This window comes from Aethalodelphis obliquidens, unplaced genomic scaffold (assembly GCF_003676395.1).
Source record: "Aethalodelphis obliquidens isolate GAN/ISIS:26980383/991018 unplaced genomic scaffold, ASM367639v1 scaffold7, whole genome shotgun sequence".
Taxonomy (NCBI): domain Eukaryota; kingdom Metazoa; phylum Chordata; class Mammalia; order Artiodactyla; family Delphinidae; genus Aethalodelphis; species Aethalodelphis obliquidens.
The window spans coordinates 19,249,672-19,268,348 of NW_020837951.1; the positions used below are offsets into that span (position 1 = coordinate 19,249,672).

Genomic DNA, 18,677 nt, shown 5'->3' on the forward strand with positions numbered 1-18,677 from the left:
GCGCACCGCGATGAAGAGTGGCCCCCGCTCACCGCAACTAGAGAAAGCCCTCGCACTGAAACGAAGACCCAACACAGCAAAAATAAATTAATAAACTCCTACCCCCAGCATCTTCTTAAAAAAAAAAAGATGTTCAACACTAGTAGCTATTAGGGAAATGCACATTAAAATCACAATAAGATACCAAGACACACCTATTAGAATGACTAAAATAAAAAACAGTGAAAAAAACGCTGGAGAAGAGGAGCGTTGCTGGTGGAAATGTAAAATGGCACAGTCCCTCTGGAAAATAACCTGGTCAACAGCAGAGCCCATTCACAATTCCCGAGAAATAAAAATAGAATCTGGGTAATAAAATAAAGTCTAACCTTTTTTTCTTTTTCTTTGTGTCCCGTCTAGCTTCACTTTCTCACAGGATACCATGGGCAGAGAATTCCACCCGGAACTTCAGACCAGAGTTCCTAGTGCGAAAGGGCTTCGCCCGACACTGCACCTCGGGGCCATGCAGAAGCGCGGCACGACACTTCAATTCAAGATGGCTGCAGCAGGCCGCGTGCAGAGACGCTGCACCCGGCACTGTGATCTGGAGCGTGAGTAGCGTAACTGCGCGAGACCCAGGAGAACTCCGGCCCCGCCCCCCGCTGAAGAGACACACCCACCCCCTGCAAAGCAGCCCCGCCCTGATGGCCTGGGGAGCGGGAGCGGGCGGAGCGCAGACTTTACAGCGGGAGCTGGCACCTCTGCATTCTTTGATCAAAGAATAAAACTGGGGCTTCCCTGGTGGCGCAGTGGTTGGGAGTCCGCCGGCCGATGCTGGGGACGCGGGTTAGTGCCCCGGTCCGGGAGGATCCCGCATGCCGCGGAGCGGCTGGGATCGTGAGCCGTGGCCGCTGAGCCTGCGCGTCTGGAGCCTGTGCTCCACAGCGGGAGAGGCCGCAGCGGTGAGAGGCCCGCCTACCGCAAAAAAAAAAAAAAAGAATAAAACTTTCCTTTGCTTCTGAACCCAGGTCAGTCTAGTTATATTGGCGCGAGCGACACTAGGCAGGAAGACCCCTGTTGGGGACCAACTTGGAAGGGCTGGTAACAATTCGGCATTTTCTTTTAGAACTAAAAATGGCTTTACCATACAATCTAGAAATTGTACTCTTGGGCATTTACCCCACAGAAGTGAAAACTTATTTTCACCCAGAAACTAGTACATGAATGTTCAGAGTAGCTTTATGTATTTTTCCATAAATTTATTTATTTTATCTTTGGCTGCGTTGGGTCTTTGTTGCTGCGCACTGGCTTTTCTCTACCTGCAGCGAGCGAGGGCTACTCTTTGTTGGGGTGCACGGGCTTCTCATTGCGGTGGCTTCTCTTGTTGTGGAGCACGGGCTCTAGGCGCGCGGGGTTCAGTAGCTGTGGCTCGCGGGCTCTAGAGCACAGGTTCAGTAGTTGTGGCACACGGGCTTAGCTGCTCCGTGGCATGTGGGATCTTCCCGGACCAGGGCTCGAACCTGTGTCCCCTGCATTGGCAGGCGGATTCTTAGCTACTGTGCCACCAGGGAAGCCCCGAGAGTAGCTTTCTTTGTAATGGCCAAAAACTAGAAACCATTCAAATATCTGTCACTGGATGACTGGTTAAACAAACTGTGGTACATGCATACTGTGGATTATGAGTCAGCAAAGAAAAGGAATAAACTATTGATACATGCTAGAACTTGGATTACTCTCAAGGAAATTATGCTGAGTGAAAAAAAAAACTCAAAAAGAGGGGCTTCGGAGTGGCACATGCCTCGGAGTGGCTGGGCCCATGAGCCATGGCCGCTGAGCCTGCGCGTCCAGAGCCTGTGCTCCGCAACGGGAGAGGCCACAACAGTGAGAGGCCCGCGTACCTCAAAAAAAAAAGAAGAAGAAGAAACTCAAAAAGATACATTTTTTTGAGTTTTTTGAAAAAAAACTCAAAAAGATACAAAAAGATACATGTTTCCATTTGTGAACATTCATGAAATGACATAATTGTAGAAATGGGAAACAGATTAGTGGTTTCCAGGAGTTAGAGATGGTGGGGAAAGGGGGTGGTGTGGCTATAAAGAAGTAGCACATAAGGAACTTTGTGGGGATGGTAGTTAAGTGTCTTGGTTGTGGTGGCAGTTACATGAAGCCATATGTGATAAAACTGCATGCAGCTACACACATACACACATATGAGTACGTACGAAACTGGTGAATGGTCGAATGAGCTTAGTGGATTGCACCAATGTTAATTTTCCGGTTGTGATATCATTAGTGATACAAGACGCTAACATTGGGGGAGACTGGGTAAAGAATTCATAGAAACTCTCTGCACTTGAAGTTGAGACACAGATGTAGAGAACAAACATATGGACACCAAGGGGGGAAAGCTGCAGGTGCGTGTGTGTGTGTGTGTGATGAATTGGGCGATTGGGATTGACATGTATACGCTGATGTGTATAAAACTGATGACTAATAAGAACCTGCTGTATAAAAATATAAAATAAAATTTAAAAATTAAAAAATAAAGAAACTGCAAGTTTCTTTGCAACTTCCTGTGAATTTGTAATTATTTCAAAATAAAGTTGTTTTAAAAAACAAAAACAAAATACCTAAATTTATCCTTATCCAAAATGTACTCTTCCTGAATTCTCTAATTTCACATCCACAGGTGTGAAAGCATCAGCCCAGACTCACCCTTCACTCTCAGTATCAAATAATAATAGTAACAGGCCACATTTATTGAATGCTTCTCTACCAGGTACTACAGTCAGCCCTCCACATCCGAGGGCTTCACATCCACAGATTCGACCAACCCCAACAGAAAATACTCGGAGAAAAAAAAAAAAATTCCAGAAAGTTCTAAAAAGCAAAATTTGAATTTGCACCTCTCCAGCAACTATTTACATGGCATTTACATTGTATTAGGTATTATAAGTAATCTAGAGATGATTTAAAGTATACAGGAGGATGTGCTTAGGTTACATGCAAATACTACACCATTTTATATAAGCGACTTGAGCATCCTCAGATTTGGTATCCTTGGGGGTCCAATTCCCCCCGCAGATACTGAGGGACAACTATACACTTATGACATTCCATGGCTGGTCTAATGTATTCCTCACATCAACGCTATTATAATTCCCATTTTAAAGGTAAGGAGGGCTTCCCTGGTGGCGCAGTGGTTGAGAGTCCACCTGCCGATGCAAGGGGCACGGGTTCATGCCCCGGTCCGGGAGGATCCCACATGCCGCGGAGTGGCTGGGCCCGTGAGCCATGGCCGCTGAGCCTGCGCGTCCGGAGCCTGTGCTCCGCAACGGGAGAGGCCACGACAGTGAGAGGCCCGCATACCACAAAAAAAAAAAAAAAAAAGTAAGGAAACTGAGGATTAGAGGGGTAAATGACCTTGGCCAACGTCATACAGCAAGTTACCACAGCAGGTTTCTCATGCAGGCAGCCCAACTCCAGAGCCCATACCCTCTGGAATCACCAGATTCAAAATCCACCCACTTATCTTAGGCCAGTGCCTTAGTTCATTATTCTCTACCTGGACCAGGGATTAGTGCAGGAACCTGCTAACTAGACTCCTACCCCAGATCTAAGCTTGAATGGTAAACCACCCCAAACAGAAGACAATCTCCCAATTTCCCCACGCAAAGATTTCTTTTTAAGTATTTTGGCCAACCTGAATATATAAATGTTTTGTGCTATAGGTGAAATAACCAAACATCTATTTACAAGGATTCAATACAGGATGTGCGTATACAATGGCATATTATATATTATAAAATATATTAATTTAGAAATACCGCTATCCTCATTCTCCCGTCTTCTGAAACAATTTCATTCAAATGCTTCTCACATACCTCTAACATCAGTATCTTTACAATTTTCATCTAACACAGGTTTCCAGAGTATATTTTCATTTCTAAGTTATTTGAAAAATAGTCCTATTGAATCCATATATAATACTGTTCCTGAAAAGCTAAAAAAATACATTTATACAGCATCAAGAAAAGTTAGGTTTTTAAAATTTGTTCTGTAGGTCACTAGTTTTCAATGCCGGCTGCAAGTTAAAAATCATACTGTATTATAAACTTCAAAGTTGCTAAGAGGCTACATCTTAATTGTTCTCAACACAAAAAAGAAATAGTTATGTGATGCAATAAAGCTGTTAGCTAACACTACTATTGCATAGTTATCATACTGCAATATATAAATGTATCATACCAACACACTGTACATCTCAAACTTATACAACGTTATATGTCAATTATATCTCAATTTTTTTAAAGTGTGATGGGGGAAAATCATCTGGGGAGCTTTCCAAAACTACCAATGCCCAGAAATAGTGATTTTACTGGCCTATAGAGTGGGCACTGAGCGTGGCTTTTTTTTTTGCGGTACGCGGGCCTCACACAGTGTGGCCTCTCCCGTTGCGGAGCACAGGCTCCGGACGCGCAGGCTCGGCGGCCATGGCTCACGGGCCCAGCTGCTCCGCGGCACGTGGGATCTTCCCGGACCGGGACACGAATCTGTGTCCCCTGCATCGGCAGGCGGACTCTCAACCACTGCGCCACCAGGGAAGCCCTGAGCGTGGCATTTTTAAATGTTCCTCCCTAAGGGCAGCCTTTGCAGAGAATCACTGCTTAAGTGTGTAATTAGCCATCTCCACAATGTAACTTAGTAGTTCTCAGTCTTGATTACGTATAAGAATCACCTGGAAAGCTTTGTAAAACTACTGATGCCCAGGCTTCACCCACTGCTATCCCCAAGGATTCTAATTTATCTGGAGTGAGGCCTGAGGGTATTCCTATGTTTTAAAAAACATCTCAGATGAATCTCACTTGCAGCCAGAATTGAGAACCTTCAATATTACCACTTAGGAGTACTTCTTTACAACTGAGGTTTAAAAGACTGTTTTAACCACTGTCGAATACTTAGTACGGCTTAGGTCACATAGACCAATTGCTCTGTAACCATGGTAACAGATAATCACCAGAACTTGTTTAAACACATTTCATCTGTTAATAAACTTTAATCTTGATGACCATTCTCCTGAAAGTAACCACCTGAACCCCAATCCACCCCTCCAACAGAACATCCAAAACTGTGCTGAAGTTTTGCTGGCTTCTGTTCCTTTTGTATCAGGTGACCTCTAGAAGCATCCAAAGATAGCACTGATTGAGAACATTTTAACCTAATTTGGCTTCCCCAAATAGAAATTGGTTGTCCTAAATAAAGGAACTGAGAGTTCCCCAAAGGTGGGAGATTTTGTCAGGACTCAATTTTCCAGAAAGATAGCTTGGGAAGAGAATGCCACTTTATATTTGCACATATCATTAATAACAACCATTTCTTGAATGTTTACTATACCTAGGCACCGTGTTAAATGTTTACCTGACCTCATTTAATCCTAAAAATATCATTTAAAATTAAATAATTATTATTCCCACTTTTTAAAAATAACTTTATTTATTTATTTATTTTTAACTTTGGCTGCGTTGGGTCTTCGTTGCTGCGTGCAGGCTTTCTCTAGTTGCAGAGAGTGGGGGCTCCTCTTGTTGCAGAGCACAGGCTCTAGGCGCACGCGGGCTTTAGTTGTGGCATGTGGGCTCAGTAGCTGTGAGCTTGTGGGCTGCAGAGCACAGGCTCCAGAGCTGTGGCGCCTGGGCTTAGCTGCTCCACAGCATGTGGGATCTTCCCAGACCAGGGCTTGAACCCGTGTCCCCTGCATTGGCAGGCGGATTCTTAACCACTGTGCCACCAGGGAAGTCCCATTATTCCCACTTTAAAGAGGAAGAAACCAAGACATGACGTCTATTTGCCTAAGGTTACCACCCTGCTGGCTACGGACACAGAATGTGGACCAAGGTCTTCTGCATCCAGTGCTATACCGCCCCCTTCTGGCCCAGCCATCCTCAAGATGCTTTCACCAGAGGCACCAGGACTTCCATTCCAGTGCCCCAAAGGACAGCATGGCATTGTGGACAGAGGGAAGGACCACTAGAGAGAGGATCAGCAGACATCCTCCCTCCTCCCTGCATTTACAGTCAGTCCAAACCCCTCTGCCCCCAACATTCCGTGGTTCCCAGGCCCTGTGACATCACAGATAGTTCCCTCTCTGCTCTGCCAGCCGCAGATGAGTGAGGCTCAAAAGTTAGACCTGAGAGCAGGAGGGATATTGTTTCATACTTAAAGGGACAATGTCTCCATCACTCCTGGGCACCTTTTCACGTTGCTCCAGGAAGCAGACACCATCCCTCTTACCATGACCCCACTGTTTCTCTCTCTGGGTCCCAGTCTCCCCACCTGTGCTGAATGACCCCTAAGGGCTCCTCCAGCTCCAGAAGTCTTCCTGTTTGACCTCATTGATCTTTCCTGCTCTGGTCGAAGTTCTGTGGGGTCACTGAAGACCTGAAGTTCACAGCCCACTGGGGGTAACCCAAGGGCCCTTTTCTTTGGCTCCTGCTTCCACCTAGAGGAGGGCGCTGGTAGTGCAAGAAACACCACACCCACCCTGCCCTAACCAAAATCAACCCCACATTTGCATCAGCATCAGCATTTACATTTATTGAGCCTTTACAACGTGCCAGACAGCTGTGCTAAGCACTTTCCATCATTAGTTATGTGAGGATTATTTAATCCTCACAACCACATTCTAGGGTAGATACTATTATCATTCCCATTTTACAGATAAGAAAACAGAAGTTCAGGAAAGTTAAATTCTTTTAAATTTCATAGCTAACAAGTTGTAAATCCCTAGGAATTATACCCCAAAGAACGTGCTTGTAATTGCTACAGTGTTAAGATCCTTTCCATTTCTGAAGGGGCTCAAAAGTTCAAAACTCTTGGCTACCAACACTTAGAGGAGAAAGTGGTTCTACTCCCCTCTGTTTCTCGGGAAATTGCTGGGGAGTAAAGATATGAAAAGCATCAGCGCTAGATTCAGATAGACTTATATTTGAAAATATCTGCTGAGCTGCTACTACAGAATGATCTCCAAGATGCTATGTACCTATAAGCTGCTTTAGCAGAAGAGACCTCCACTCAACGTGTGGAACAAAAACTGAATTTATTTCTCATTAAACAAGAGAGAACTATGCTCTGATGACAAAGTCTCTGAACAAAGCTAATGGCTAATATTTAAGGGGTTTGTGGAGGCACTGAGTTCGTGGACAGGTGGTATTTCAGAGGCAGGAGTGCTTAGGAGTGGTAGACCATAGGCCATGAAGTACTGTCTGTGGATGTTACTTTCAGGAGAATGGTCATCAAGATAAAAGTTCATTAACAGATTAAACGGGTTTAAACAGGTTCTGGTGATTATCTGTTACCATGGTTACAAAGCAATCAGTCTTCGCTTAGGAGTGTGGGAACTCCTTTTTTATTCTTCATCTCCCCCTTTCGGCCCTCCCTCAACCAAAGCCTCAGGAGAGACCCTCAGGGACTGTCCAGATCTTCACCACTGTTGGCCACTTTCCTTGAAGACACAGTTACAGTTTTCCACTTACAGAGATCTGATGTTCAGTTGGAGCATCAGCCAGCCTGATGTCTTCTTGCTTCTGTCTTTCAATCATCTGTGGAGCCAGAAGTTGAAACAGTTGCCGCATAAAAGTATTCCACTCTCTGGACAACAGCCAATGAATGACTGTGAGACAAACAATAATAATTAAAAGAATTTTTAAGAGAGTGTGGAAGGCAGTCTAGAATCATAACTATTTCCCAGGTATGACGGAAGAAGATAAATTTCAAATGATACCCTGTGTCTACCTCAAATAGCCAGGTTGCCTTTTCTTTGGGCTTAGATATAGATCAACCTCACCTGTGGTATTAATCAAGGTACAGCATGAAGGGAAAGCAATGGTGCATAATCCCCCGATTAGCCAAAATAAAATCCAAAGGTATTCTATTATCCATTATTCCCTGAGCTAAGAATTTTCAATTGGTCAGTTGTGCCCTAGGATGTGGGCTGTGTTGTGTACTATGTCAGTCAAGGTGAAGGAAAATGAGCCCCTTGTGTTGTCCACCTCCTTTGGAGGGCTCACTGTTCTCAGAAGTCTGGGATATTGACAACCCCATGAAGGATTTTTTCCCTTCCAACACTGTGTAAGAAACATTGTCCACTGAGTGTGCCCGGGAGTTGCACACTTGGAAAGGCACACAGTCATCACAAAGAACAGTAGGTCTTAGGCCTGGTTGGCACTGAAGAGTCTGATTTCCCAGTAAGAAATAAACCATGTCAACAATCAAGCAGTATTACTGTCCACCTTTATTTATCAATTTTCCTTGGGAGTTTAGAGGAAGAACAGGAGAGTGCTGATATATATATATATATATATATATATATATATATATATATATATACATATACACACACACACACACACACACACACACACACACACACACACGTGTCCTCATCCACAGGCTCCGTGTTCTTTAAGAACAGAGGAACTTTTGGTCCAAGAAGGCTTAAAGTTATTTTGATTTCTAATTAATTTTTAGGACTATTTGAAAATAATCGGGAGATCAAAGTCGACATTTCTCATTCCAATTTATTGTATCTAAGTTCACTATTTCAGGTCTGAGTCCTCTGCAAGAGAAGAAGAAAAGATTCCCTGAAGCTGTTGGTCTACCCCAGAACGTCCTGAAGTTTATTCAGTCTCCTACTGATTCATCTTGATTTTGTTTTCAATTCTGAATCTTTGCCCAATCTACCCTTAAGAAAAAGGTTTTACCTTTTGAAATAACTTTTGAAATAATTTTATGTGGTGCATTTTCTGTGTTTCTTAACTTCTCAAGCCCTTAATTTTTTGGAATTATGCATAGATGGGTCATTTAAATCTTCTGGTCTTTTCCATCCTGCTGCTTTTAAACATTTTGCTCCATTGTTGAAGGTTAACAGTTAAGTTAACTAATTGATACAAATGTGGTAGTCTAGGGCAATAAGTAACAATAACAGAATCCTGAACTAGACAGCAACTTTCTGTTGTTCCGAAATTTGAGATGATTTAAAATATTTCTCCTCAATTCAGCTCTCACCCAGGCTTTAAATTCAACCTCTCTGGATCCACCTTCTGCTACAGGAGTTTTAGGGGAATATTGTACAATGTTTTGTTCTCTTTTCTAGAGAAATGCCCCATGAAGAAAGTTTATTTAGGTAGTTAGGGAAAGGAACAAGAGAAGTTTAAGTGGGTGGTAGAGATAAAGCTAGGTGGAGAGAGGGAGACATGCAAGGCAAGTAGGTTTCAGGTTTGAGTAGTGGTAAGATTTTTTTTTCTTCTTTCTGGAGCGAGAGCATATCAGTCAAAGAAGCCCTCTACTGACTGTTTGGTGTTTTTGTCTTCTCTCTCTTCTACCGCCCCTCTTAAATCTTTTTTTTTTTTTAAATCTATTATTTTTGACACTGAAAGTTTGCCATAATGGCCATTGTAATTTTAAGTCATCTAGCAAAATTTTGCCATTAATTAAGATAAGCACATCAGAGCACATTCAGTGAGAGTATACATACAAAGCAAGAGTTTTTCCAGGGAAGAGGAAGCAACTTTAATGCAGCCGAGACCATGACCAACAGGAAAGAATACACTACAGTCAGTCAAAACTTTGTACTATGCATGACATCTTGAATTCCTTGGCCAAGGAGAACCTAAAAGGCTTCATACGATCAATGCCCTAGAAATCACTAACTCCAAAATATAGGCTGAGAAAAGTGACTTTTCATTGCTTTACCAAGACAGACATGTGCTCATGAAGGTTTGGAGAGACCCAAGGCAAAGTTTTAGCAATTTCCTTTATAGAAACTGACCACCAATCTAACAGACCTCCAACCATTAGTTCCCAGGGCTGCCTGGTGGTGGAGGTAGGTCAGACTTACGTTTTCATTTCTTCCTTATGAAGCACTTCCTTCTACACTCAACATACATAAGGCAATCTAGAACAAAACAAAAGCCCATGAAGCAAGAGTTTATATAAGTAGATGAAGATTGAAACTATAGCAAGCAGCAGAAGAATCAGCGTATTAATGGAAAGCATATTTGCTAAACGGTGCATCTCCAAAACAAAAGATCTAATTGCCTTATATTAATTTCTATTTGCTTATAAATCCTAAGAAAATAGATCCGTTAAAGAGAGCTCAGAGAAATATGTCACAGATCAAATTATGATGAAAAACTCACTTGACAGCAGATGCAAAGGACTATTGGAGATTGAAGCTAAATGGGCCCAGAAAGTGCCCCTCTTGGTCCAAGGATCCCACACAATGGGGACATCGTATGTGTCTAGTCTGCTGGCTGTGTCTAGCCACAGTATATAAATTGTGCTATATTGAATAGCTTATGTGCAGGAAGTTAGAGATTTTGTATTAATTATTAAGAAGTCAAGGGTAAAAGAAACAGTAAGATCTGTTTGAAATCTACTGCCATAATTCAGGCAAGAGCTGATGGTGGCTTGGATGGTATGAGAGTAGAGAAAATGAGAAGCAAATGCCCATGAGTGAGACAACTCACACAGTGAGCTGGGTATTGTGAGAAGAATTTCCTACGAGGGGGTTTGCCACAGAAAGGGAAGGGAGAACAGGAAGCATTCAGAGACCTGGAAAAGTTGATACACAGTGAAAGGAGTTTGGGATGAAAACAAGGCCTTGTAATTCTGGACCACCCAAACTAGGAAGATCCTTGAAGAGATCATCTAACCTAACTTCTTCTTATTACTGATGAGAAGCCTGAGACACAGAGATAAGCATGGACTTACTCAAAGCCATACAGCAAGTTGGTGGCAGAACCAGGACCTACATCTACAAGACTGTGCTTCATCACCATGTTCTCATGGGACCTGGACCAGCTAGAATAGTTTGGAGCCAATGAGCTACATGAAGGGAAGGGAAAGGAAATACAATGACCACTGACTGGGCACTTTGTGTACCCATCACCACAGGGGTCACTTTTCGTATGTTTAAACCTTTACTTTTTGCAAAGTAGGCACTGCTTTTCCCATTTTCCACGTGATAAAAGTGAGGCTCGAGAAGGTTAAGGAACCTACCCCTAGAAACGGGGTAGAATACAGATCTGGTTAAAAGCCAAGCATGTTTACGTGGATTTCCGCATGGGCTGGGATTCTGCTGTAGTGCGATCCTACCTGGAGTGTGAGCACAGGTAAAGGACTGGCACTTTTCACGCACAGCCGTATGTTTATTTAGGAAACAGCCCTGCCCAGGGAACTGGGCTCAAGTTCAAGATCGGTTGATTCAATAAGGCACCCCTGCAAGCAAAGCTGGAAGAACAGAGGCTTCAACTCCTTTCCATGGGTAAGAAAATTTTGTATAAAATAGGGATAGTGACCTTAAGAGAGAGCAACCTAGACTGAAGGGCTTGGGCCTGCTGGCCGTGGGGAGCTACAAGAGATCTGGGAGAGGGAAATGTTATTATACCTTGGGAGAGGCTGACCCTGTAGGACCCCCATCACAGTAAATTTCCAACGGGGCATCTGGAATTCAGGCCCCAGAACCCAAGGCCCCATTCCTTTCTTTCATACAGCAGCCCACCGAAACCTGGCCTCGAAGATCTTCTGTATATGCTGCAAGTGCTGTGAGGAACCCAATGCCACAGATGACTCCAAGATCCCCAGTCAAACCCAAGAGCTTCAGTCATCAAAGTATGGTAGGTACCAGGCAAAAACACCCTGCCTGACCTCTCGAGGCCTCATTTTGCTCATCCCCCTTCCTGCTGAGATACCCTCAGATTTCCTTCAGCTTTTGATTGAATAATTCCAACCTAAAATGAGGTGAAGATTGGGTGGTTAAGTACCCAAATCAATAAACAACAGGGCTTCCCTGGTGGCGCAGTGGTTGAGAGTCCACCTGCCGATGCAGGGGACACGGGTTCCGTTCCCCGGTCCGTGAAGATCCCACATGCCGCAGAGCGGCTGGGCCCATGAGCCATGGCCGCTGAGCCTGCGCGTCCGGAGCCTGTGCTCCGCAACGGGAGAGGCCACAACAGTGAGAGGCCCGCGTACCACAAAAAAAAAAAAAAAAAAAAAAAATTAATAAATAAACAAATAAACAATAGAGCTTAAAAATCTTGAAACTTAAAGTGTGATTCATGAACCAGGAACATTGGCATCACCTGGGAGCTTGTTAAAGCTGCACTTTCAGACCCTACTCCAGTCCTACCAAGTCAGAACCTACGTTTTAACATGACCCACAGGGAAACCTGAACGTACATCATAGTCTGAGAATCACTTGTCTAAAGACTATAAAGATAGCAGTTAAACGCTGCCTTTGGGGCTGGGGTTAGATCCAATCAGCTCTGCCACAGAATTGGGCAAGTCACTTACCCTTTCACTCTGAGCTTCAGTGTCCCTACCTGTAAAATGGAGATATCCATACTGTATTATTACTTTTCAGGATCACTGGGAGGATTAAATGAGGGAATATATAGAAGCACCAAGCACAGGGCTTGCACTAGGTAGGCATTCAACAAAGGTCAACAAATGGAAACTATGATATATAGGTACTGGCCAGGATAGGATAGGCTCTGCTGCTAAAACAAATATGCCTTTAAATCTCAATCATTTAAACGAAACGAAAGTGTATTTCTTGCTCATGCAAAGTCTATTACACATCTATTTTCATCTTTAGTCAGAGCATCTGGAACACACAGTTTCCAAGGCCACCATGTATAAGAGGAGAGAGAGAGAGAGAGAGAGAAGGCATCCTGACCTTCGGTTTGTAATTACATCCTTCTTGATGATCCAGGAAAAAAGGTCATAGTGGAGAAGACTGGGGGTCAAAATCAGCAATTTCAGACAGAAAAAAAAAAAGCATTATTGTCAAGATCAGGCAAAGCTAGGACTGACAAACACGCAGTTGGGCGGTGAGTGGTGGGGTCAGGGAGGCTGGTCAGGCAGCTGGCACAATCCTACTAGGAGACAGGACAGTTCAATGGCAGGAAAAAAATTCTCATGGCATATTTTGCCAGCAATCCATAGCAGGGGCCTTTAAAATACTTCCCCTGAAAATAATTTCACGATAAAAACCAAGAAACTTGAAAATGTCAGTCCCTTTGTCCAAGATGATAATAATGATAATTACTGAGCCCCAATTACATGCAAGGCACTGTCGAGGCCCAAGGGACCCAGCTGTGATCAGATAAGTCCCCTACTGTTTCAGAGCTTACACACTAGAAAAGTGATCTTATTTAATCTCTGTAATAACTCTAAGAAGTGGACCTGATTACCCAGAATGGATATATCATTTTGCAGGTCTGAAAACACAGACAGAGAGAGGTGAAGCAATTTGTTCAAGGTATGCGGCTAGAAAAGGACAGTCGTTTATTACAGAATACAGCTTAGTCTGTTGACAAGATTGTATGTTATTCTTTTAAGAATCTAGGAGTATGTCAAAACAAAGCCTTCTATACAGCAGTGGTCATCACAATGGTATTTACGGTAGTGAAATTTGAAAGCAGTCTAAACACCCAACAATAGAACATTGGTTAAATAAATCCTGAATTATCCATAAAATTCTTAAAATTTAGTGACGTGAGAAAAATGTTTATGATATGTAAAAAGTGAAATGCATGCATAACATACAGGATGTGATGGACTATGTAGAAATGTGCATATAGGCAAACACTGGAGCTGTGATCACATCTGAGGGGAGGGGTGTTTGGGGCTTTTTTTCCTACTTCATATTCTTCAATATTTCCTAGCTTTTCTATAATGGGTATGCATTATATTTATAAACAGGAAAAAAGTAAACTTTATATTTTAAAAAGAATACATATTTTGAATCCAGTGCCTGCTTATGAGGCAGAGAACTCAGAAGACTAGAGGACGCAGACTCAGGTACTCCCCACCCCACGATAATCACCACTGGTCCATGTGCCCTGCTCCAGTTGGCAAAACGCCTTCACCTCTGAGCCTCCCCACATGACCACGGGGAATTACCACTGCCAGGTCTGCAGAAGGATGAGCTTGACGGACAAAATCTCAAGCAAGATAATGAAGCGTCCCACGTGATTTGGGGAAACTCCCTGCTCCATCCAGAAAAGAGAACATCCTATTTCAGCAGCAGTGAGTTTGAGGGTGAGTTCCAAACTGGGGTCCTAACACTGACCAGGAACCTCTGGGGGAGGGGGCCTTGCCCTAATGACCAAACCCCAATTTGATATTGAGCTAAGTGGGGTGACAGGACTGCTCCCTTCAGGAAGCTGCAGTCACATTCTAGGACACGCTGGACAGAGTCCAGGGGTCTAAGACCTGGCTGCCGGACCCTCTGAGCTGGGAATTACAGGAGGAGCAGGAGGTCTGGGAAGAAAGAACACATAACCATACGTTCCTTCTAAGCCCTTGTGGCACTGTCTTATATGTGTATTGCATGTGATTGTTTGCTTCATGTCTGCTTCGGCCACCAGACGATAAGTTCCAGGAGGGCAGGGCCTACATCACTTTTGTTCCTCCAAACTCAACCAGGTACATGGCAAATAAACATGCCAGAAAATGCCTGTGGATTGAGCGTAGTCCAGTGGGGGGAGAAATGCCTCTGGTTCCTGGAGCGTAGCCACATCCAGAAAGAAGGAATGCAGCCCCATTGATGGGCACCCACACTGTACCCAGGTGATCTCACATAGCTCACAACCACCCTATTAGGCTGGCTGTTAAGAGGTAAGCGTCATCCAGCCCAGTCACCTCAGAATTCTCGTAACAGCTAAACCCTCCTGGCAAACAAAATTTCAAAGTCCAATTTCTATAAAAAATCTAAGGGGTCCTGCTCTACTCGAATTGGGGGTGAGGGTCTGGGAGCCCCCCTAGCTCCCCTCCCCTCCACAGGGCTCCATGGAGCATAGTTTAAAAATCCCCCTCTCGATGGACTTGAGGACACGGGGAGGGGGAAGGGTAAGCTGGGACTAAGTGAGAGAGTGGCATGGACATACATACACTACCAAACGTAAAATAGATAGCTAGTGGGAAGCAGCCACATAGCACAGGGAGATCAGCTCGATGCTTTGTGACCACCTAGAGGGATGGGATAGGGAGGGTGGGAGGGAGATGCAAGAGGGAGGAGATATGGGGATATATGTATAGCTGATTCACTTTGTTATACAGCAGAAACTAACACAACACTGTACAGCAATTATACTCCAATAAAGATGTTAAAAAAAAAAAACCCACCTCTCACTGTGTAGAGAAGGCTTTGGCCCACAGTGGGAAGGGACTTTCCAAAGGCGCAGCAGAGAGTTGCGTTAACGTCAGAACCATTATGGGCCCAATTCTTCTATTTTCCAGGCCACTGCACTTTGCAAGACACCCTGCTGTCATTGAATGCTCCAATGGGGTACCAATGCGTCCCAGGCCAGGATCCACGTGGCTCACACAGTATTCCAGAAACTGACAATGACCAGGGATGGAGGCGACCAGAACAGTCCCCCCAGGCCCAGAGCAAAGCCTTCACTCAGTGTGATTTTTCCCTTTCTTCTTTCAGATGTGAATTCACATATTTCCAAAAGAGGATTTCACAAGAGAAACCTAAGCCGCTACTCCCAGGATCGCTGGCCGTAACAGCCATGCCTCATTGGGAGACCCTGAACATTCTAGACGGCAGCCCCCTCGCAGGTCTCCGAGGCTGCACGGCTGCTGGAGGGTCTCCGGCAGGAAGGGGGCGGTGAACAGGGGCCATGAAGACTGATTCGGAAACTCCCCAGAGGAGGAGAAGACGTCTGAGCCATCCCTGTGCCTCCAACAAGAGTCACTTCGGCTCCCGGAGAAGCCACTGCAGAGGAGCTGCCTCCAATTAAAGTCCTTAGTTGCATCTTAGGCCTGGGTCCCTCCCCTATTCCCCTCTCCCAGCCCTACTGCTGAGATTCCCTTGAATATAGAACAATTAGAATTAGGCATCTCTTATTAAGAAATGAGGTCTGATTCTAAAACACTTTCAGTCACTCCTTACCAACCTAATGAAGTACTTAGGAGAGGCTGGTCAGCAATGGGCAGCTATAAATAGATGCTGGAATAACTGTCTAGAGCTTGAGGGCACAATACTGCTCGCCTATTGTGGGACTCAATTTGGTGCTCAGGGTCATAGTGGACAGTGGGCCAGGTAGTGCACAACTCTGCAACAAGCAGCCCTATAGTGATGCAATGCACAGCCCATGCAGTTGTAGAAAGCTGTCTGTGCTAGAACGCAGAGCATGCAAACGTAACATGCCAGACACCCCAAGTGGCTTCAACTTTAGCCAGGGAGCCAGGCACAGAAGCATATCACTTCACCTTACAGACAACTTGGGGATTTGGGGAAGCCTTCCTGGAAGAGATGGTGCTTGAGTTTTTTGAAAGTTGAAAGGGAATTAGCCAAGCAAAGAGGAGAGGGGAATGGTATTCCAGAAGGAGGGAACAGAATAAGCAAAGTTGGAAAACAGAGACACAAGCTGGCAGCAGTATAAAGTAGCGAACTTCGACGCTTGGAAAGACGAAAGTGAAAACCTAAGCCAGGGTGTTGGGAGAGGTGAGGGGGACAGAGCTTTAAGACCCTCGTATCCAGAAGAAGAAAGTTGGACTCTATCCAGAAGGTAATGGGGAGCCAGGGAAGGTAAGGTTTAGGCAACAAAGTGACATAGCCATATTTCTGGGTTTTGCAATATGAACATGGTGAGTTGTTAAGACAACACATTAGCACTCCCTGTGTCTGCCCCCAGCACTGAAGAGGAGAATAAAGGAAGATGATGTCTTATACCACAATATTATAGATTGAGATTCATACCTACAATCGAAAGTCCATCCTGGCTGCAATTTGAAGGATGTGCAATTTGAAGAAGTGTGAGCAATAACGATAACAGCAGTGTATAAATCTGGTATATTTCTCTTTTCAATGCTTTATAAATATCAACTCACTTAGCATAATAACCCAACAAGGATAGTACTGTTACTACTCTGGTTTTACAAATTAGGAAACTGAGACACAGAGAACTTAAACACGTCTCTGAAGATTACACTAATAGTAAATGGCAGAGCTGAGACTTGAACCCAGGACACCTGATTCCAGAATTGACACTCTTAACCAACCAGTTATGCTGCCCTTCACAATGATGGCAGAATGACATTCAGTGATTGCTTTTGGCTCCAAATTGACAGTTCATTGCCTGTTCTTCGAAACTGGAGTTGGGCCCTTTAAATCTTTTTCCCTCGGCAGCCAGTGCAATGTTAGGCTTCGTCAGTAGGCGATGCTGGAGATACTGGAAGAGGAAGGGCCTTCCTTCTGTTCCGGGGAGCTCACTTAGCAGGGAGCAGCACATGTAGCTCCTTGGGTATCTGACTCTGGCAGCTCACGTGGCTTCTCCAGCACCCAGATCCTGCCGTATATGGTGGTCGACAGCACTTAGCAGCCAGCAGCTTCTCCCGGTGACTTACCCCCAACAAATGGGGTAGTGCCTCCATCTCTCTGTGATAGCTTTCCCTAGCACCTTAGAGGGCAGATTTCTAGAACATTCTGTCAACATGGCATCTCAGAGACTTCTCTGCGTCCAACGGGCCACAGCCATGTCCTTCCCAAGGTCCATATCTCAGCTGGAGATGAGGCCTCTATCTCAGCCCTGTGGTGGTGGCTATGCCTTAGACCTGTTATTTCTATATCCTTTATAGGCTCTTACTTCTTATTCACCAATCCATTATTTCAACCCCCTGTTAAAGTTAATAATTCTTTATATTAAACTTCTTATATTCAAATTACTGTGTGCTTTCTGTCTTCTGATTGGCCCCTAACTGATACAGACATCCAAAAAGAGGCTGCCTAGGCAATCAAGACAGACAGTGATACAGGTATGAACTAGGTCAGCATCCCTAAGATGGAGACGAGAGCCCCAAGTTACAAAATATATCTCGGGTAAAGCTGGCCAATTCGAACTCGGAACCACACAGGGAAGAAGATTCTGCAAAATGAAGTTCTTCACTTCTTTTGCAATGCAGAGAACTGCGAAGGGGGTGGTAGTGAGGCCAAGTTCACCACACACAGGAGATCATTTCATCTTGCGCTATGTCCAGCTAAATGAGTCTATGGGACATCCAGGTGGCCACATCCAGAAGGAGGTTAGAAATATGTGGCAGGTAAAGTTAAAAGAACAATGGCTGAAAGGAAACAAGGGAACTTCCAGAAAACCCTATGTTCCTTATGTCTTGGAACTGTTTCCTGCAACAGATTCAGCAGGTGCTTTGCACATAAAAGATGCTCCTTAAATGTCACCTCCTGCATTTAGAAGCCACTTCACAGAAAGATGGGGGGAGGCTCACATCCTATGAACTTGTCAAAGGGCTCTTGGCCTCAGGGTGATATCTTTCTTTAGAGGATTTTCAAATAATAACAATAAAAGTAATAATGGAAGCCACAGCTGGACCTTACCTCTGACTATGGCAAACTAGCTGGTATCAGACCAATCCTCCTACTGAGAGCAGTTTAAAAGGCTGTAGTTTCTTTTTCTTAAATCTGTCCGAATATGTCAAAGAGCTACCAATGCAGTGAGGACTTGAGGGGCCAAGATCCTCAAGAGAAAGAAAGTGCAGAGAGATGAAATGGACATCAAGGTCTTCTGACCTCCTCAAGGCACTTGCCAACTCCTAAAGAGAGTCTAAAAGGCTGAAAAACTGGGCAGAGCTTTCAGTAGACTCACCGCTTAGAGGCTGAGGGCTCACCCTGG

General features: G+C 44.4%; 1 protein-coding gene across 1 annotated transcript; it reads left to right on the forward strand.

The window, feature by feature from the left end:
* The first annotated feature begins 421 nt into the window (after positions 1–421).
* TEX48 (testis expressed 48) lies at positions 422–16,900 on the forward strand. The gene is given in 4 exon segments (XM_027104112.1): positions 422–594; positions 11,446–11,756; positions 13,915–14,079; positions 15,476–16,900. Coding segments are annotated over 4 exon segments (753 nt in total). The 3' UTR covers positions 15,580–16,900.
* The last annotated feature ends 1,777 nt before the right edge of the window (positions 16,901–18,677 follow it).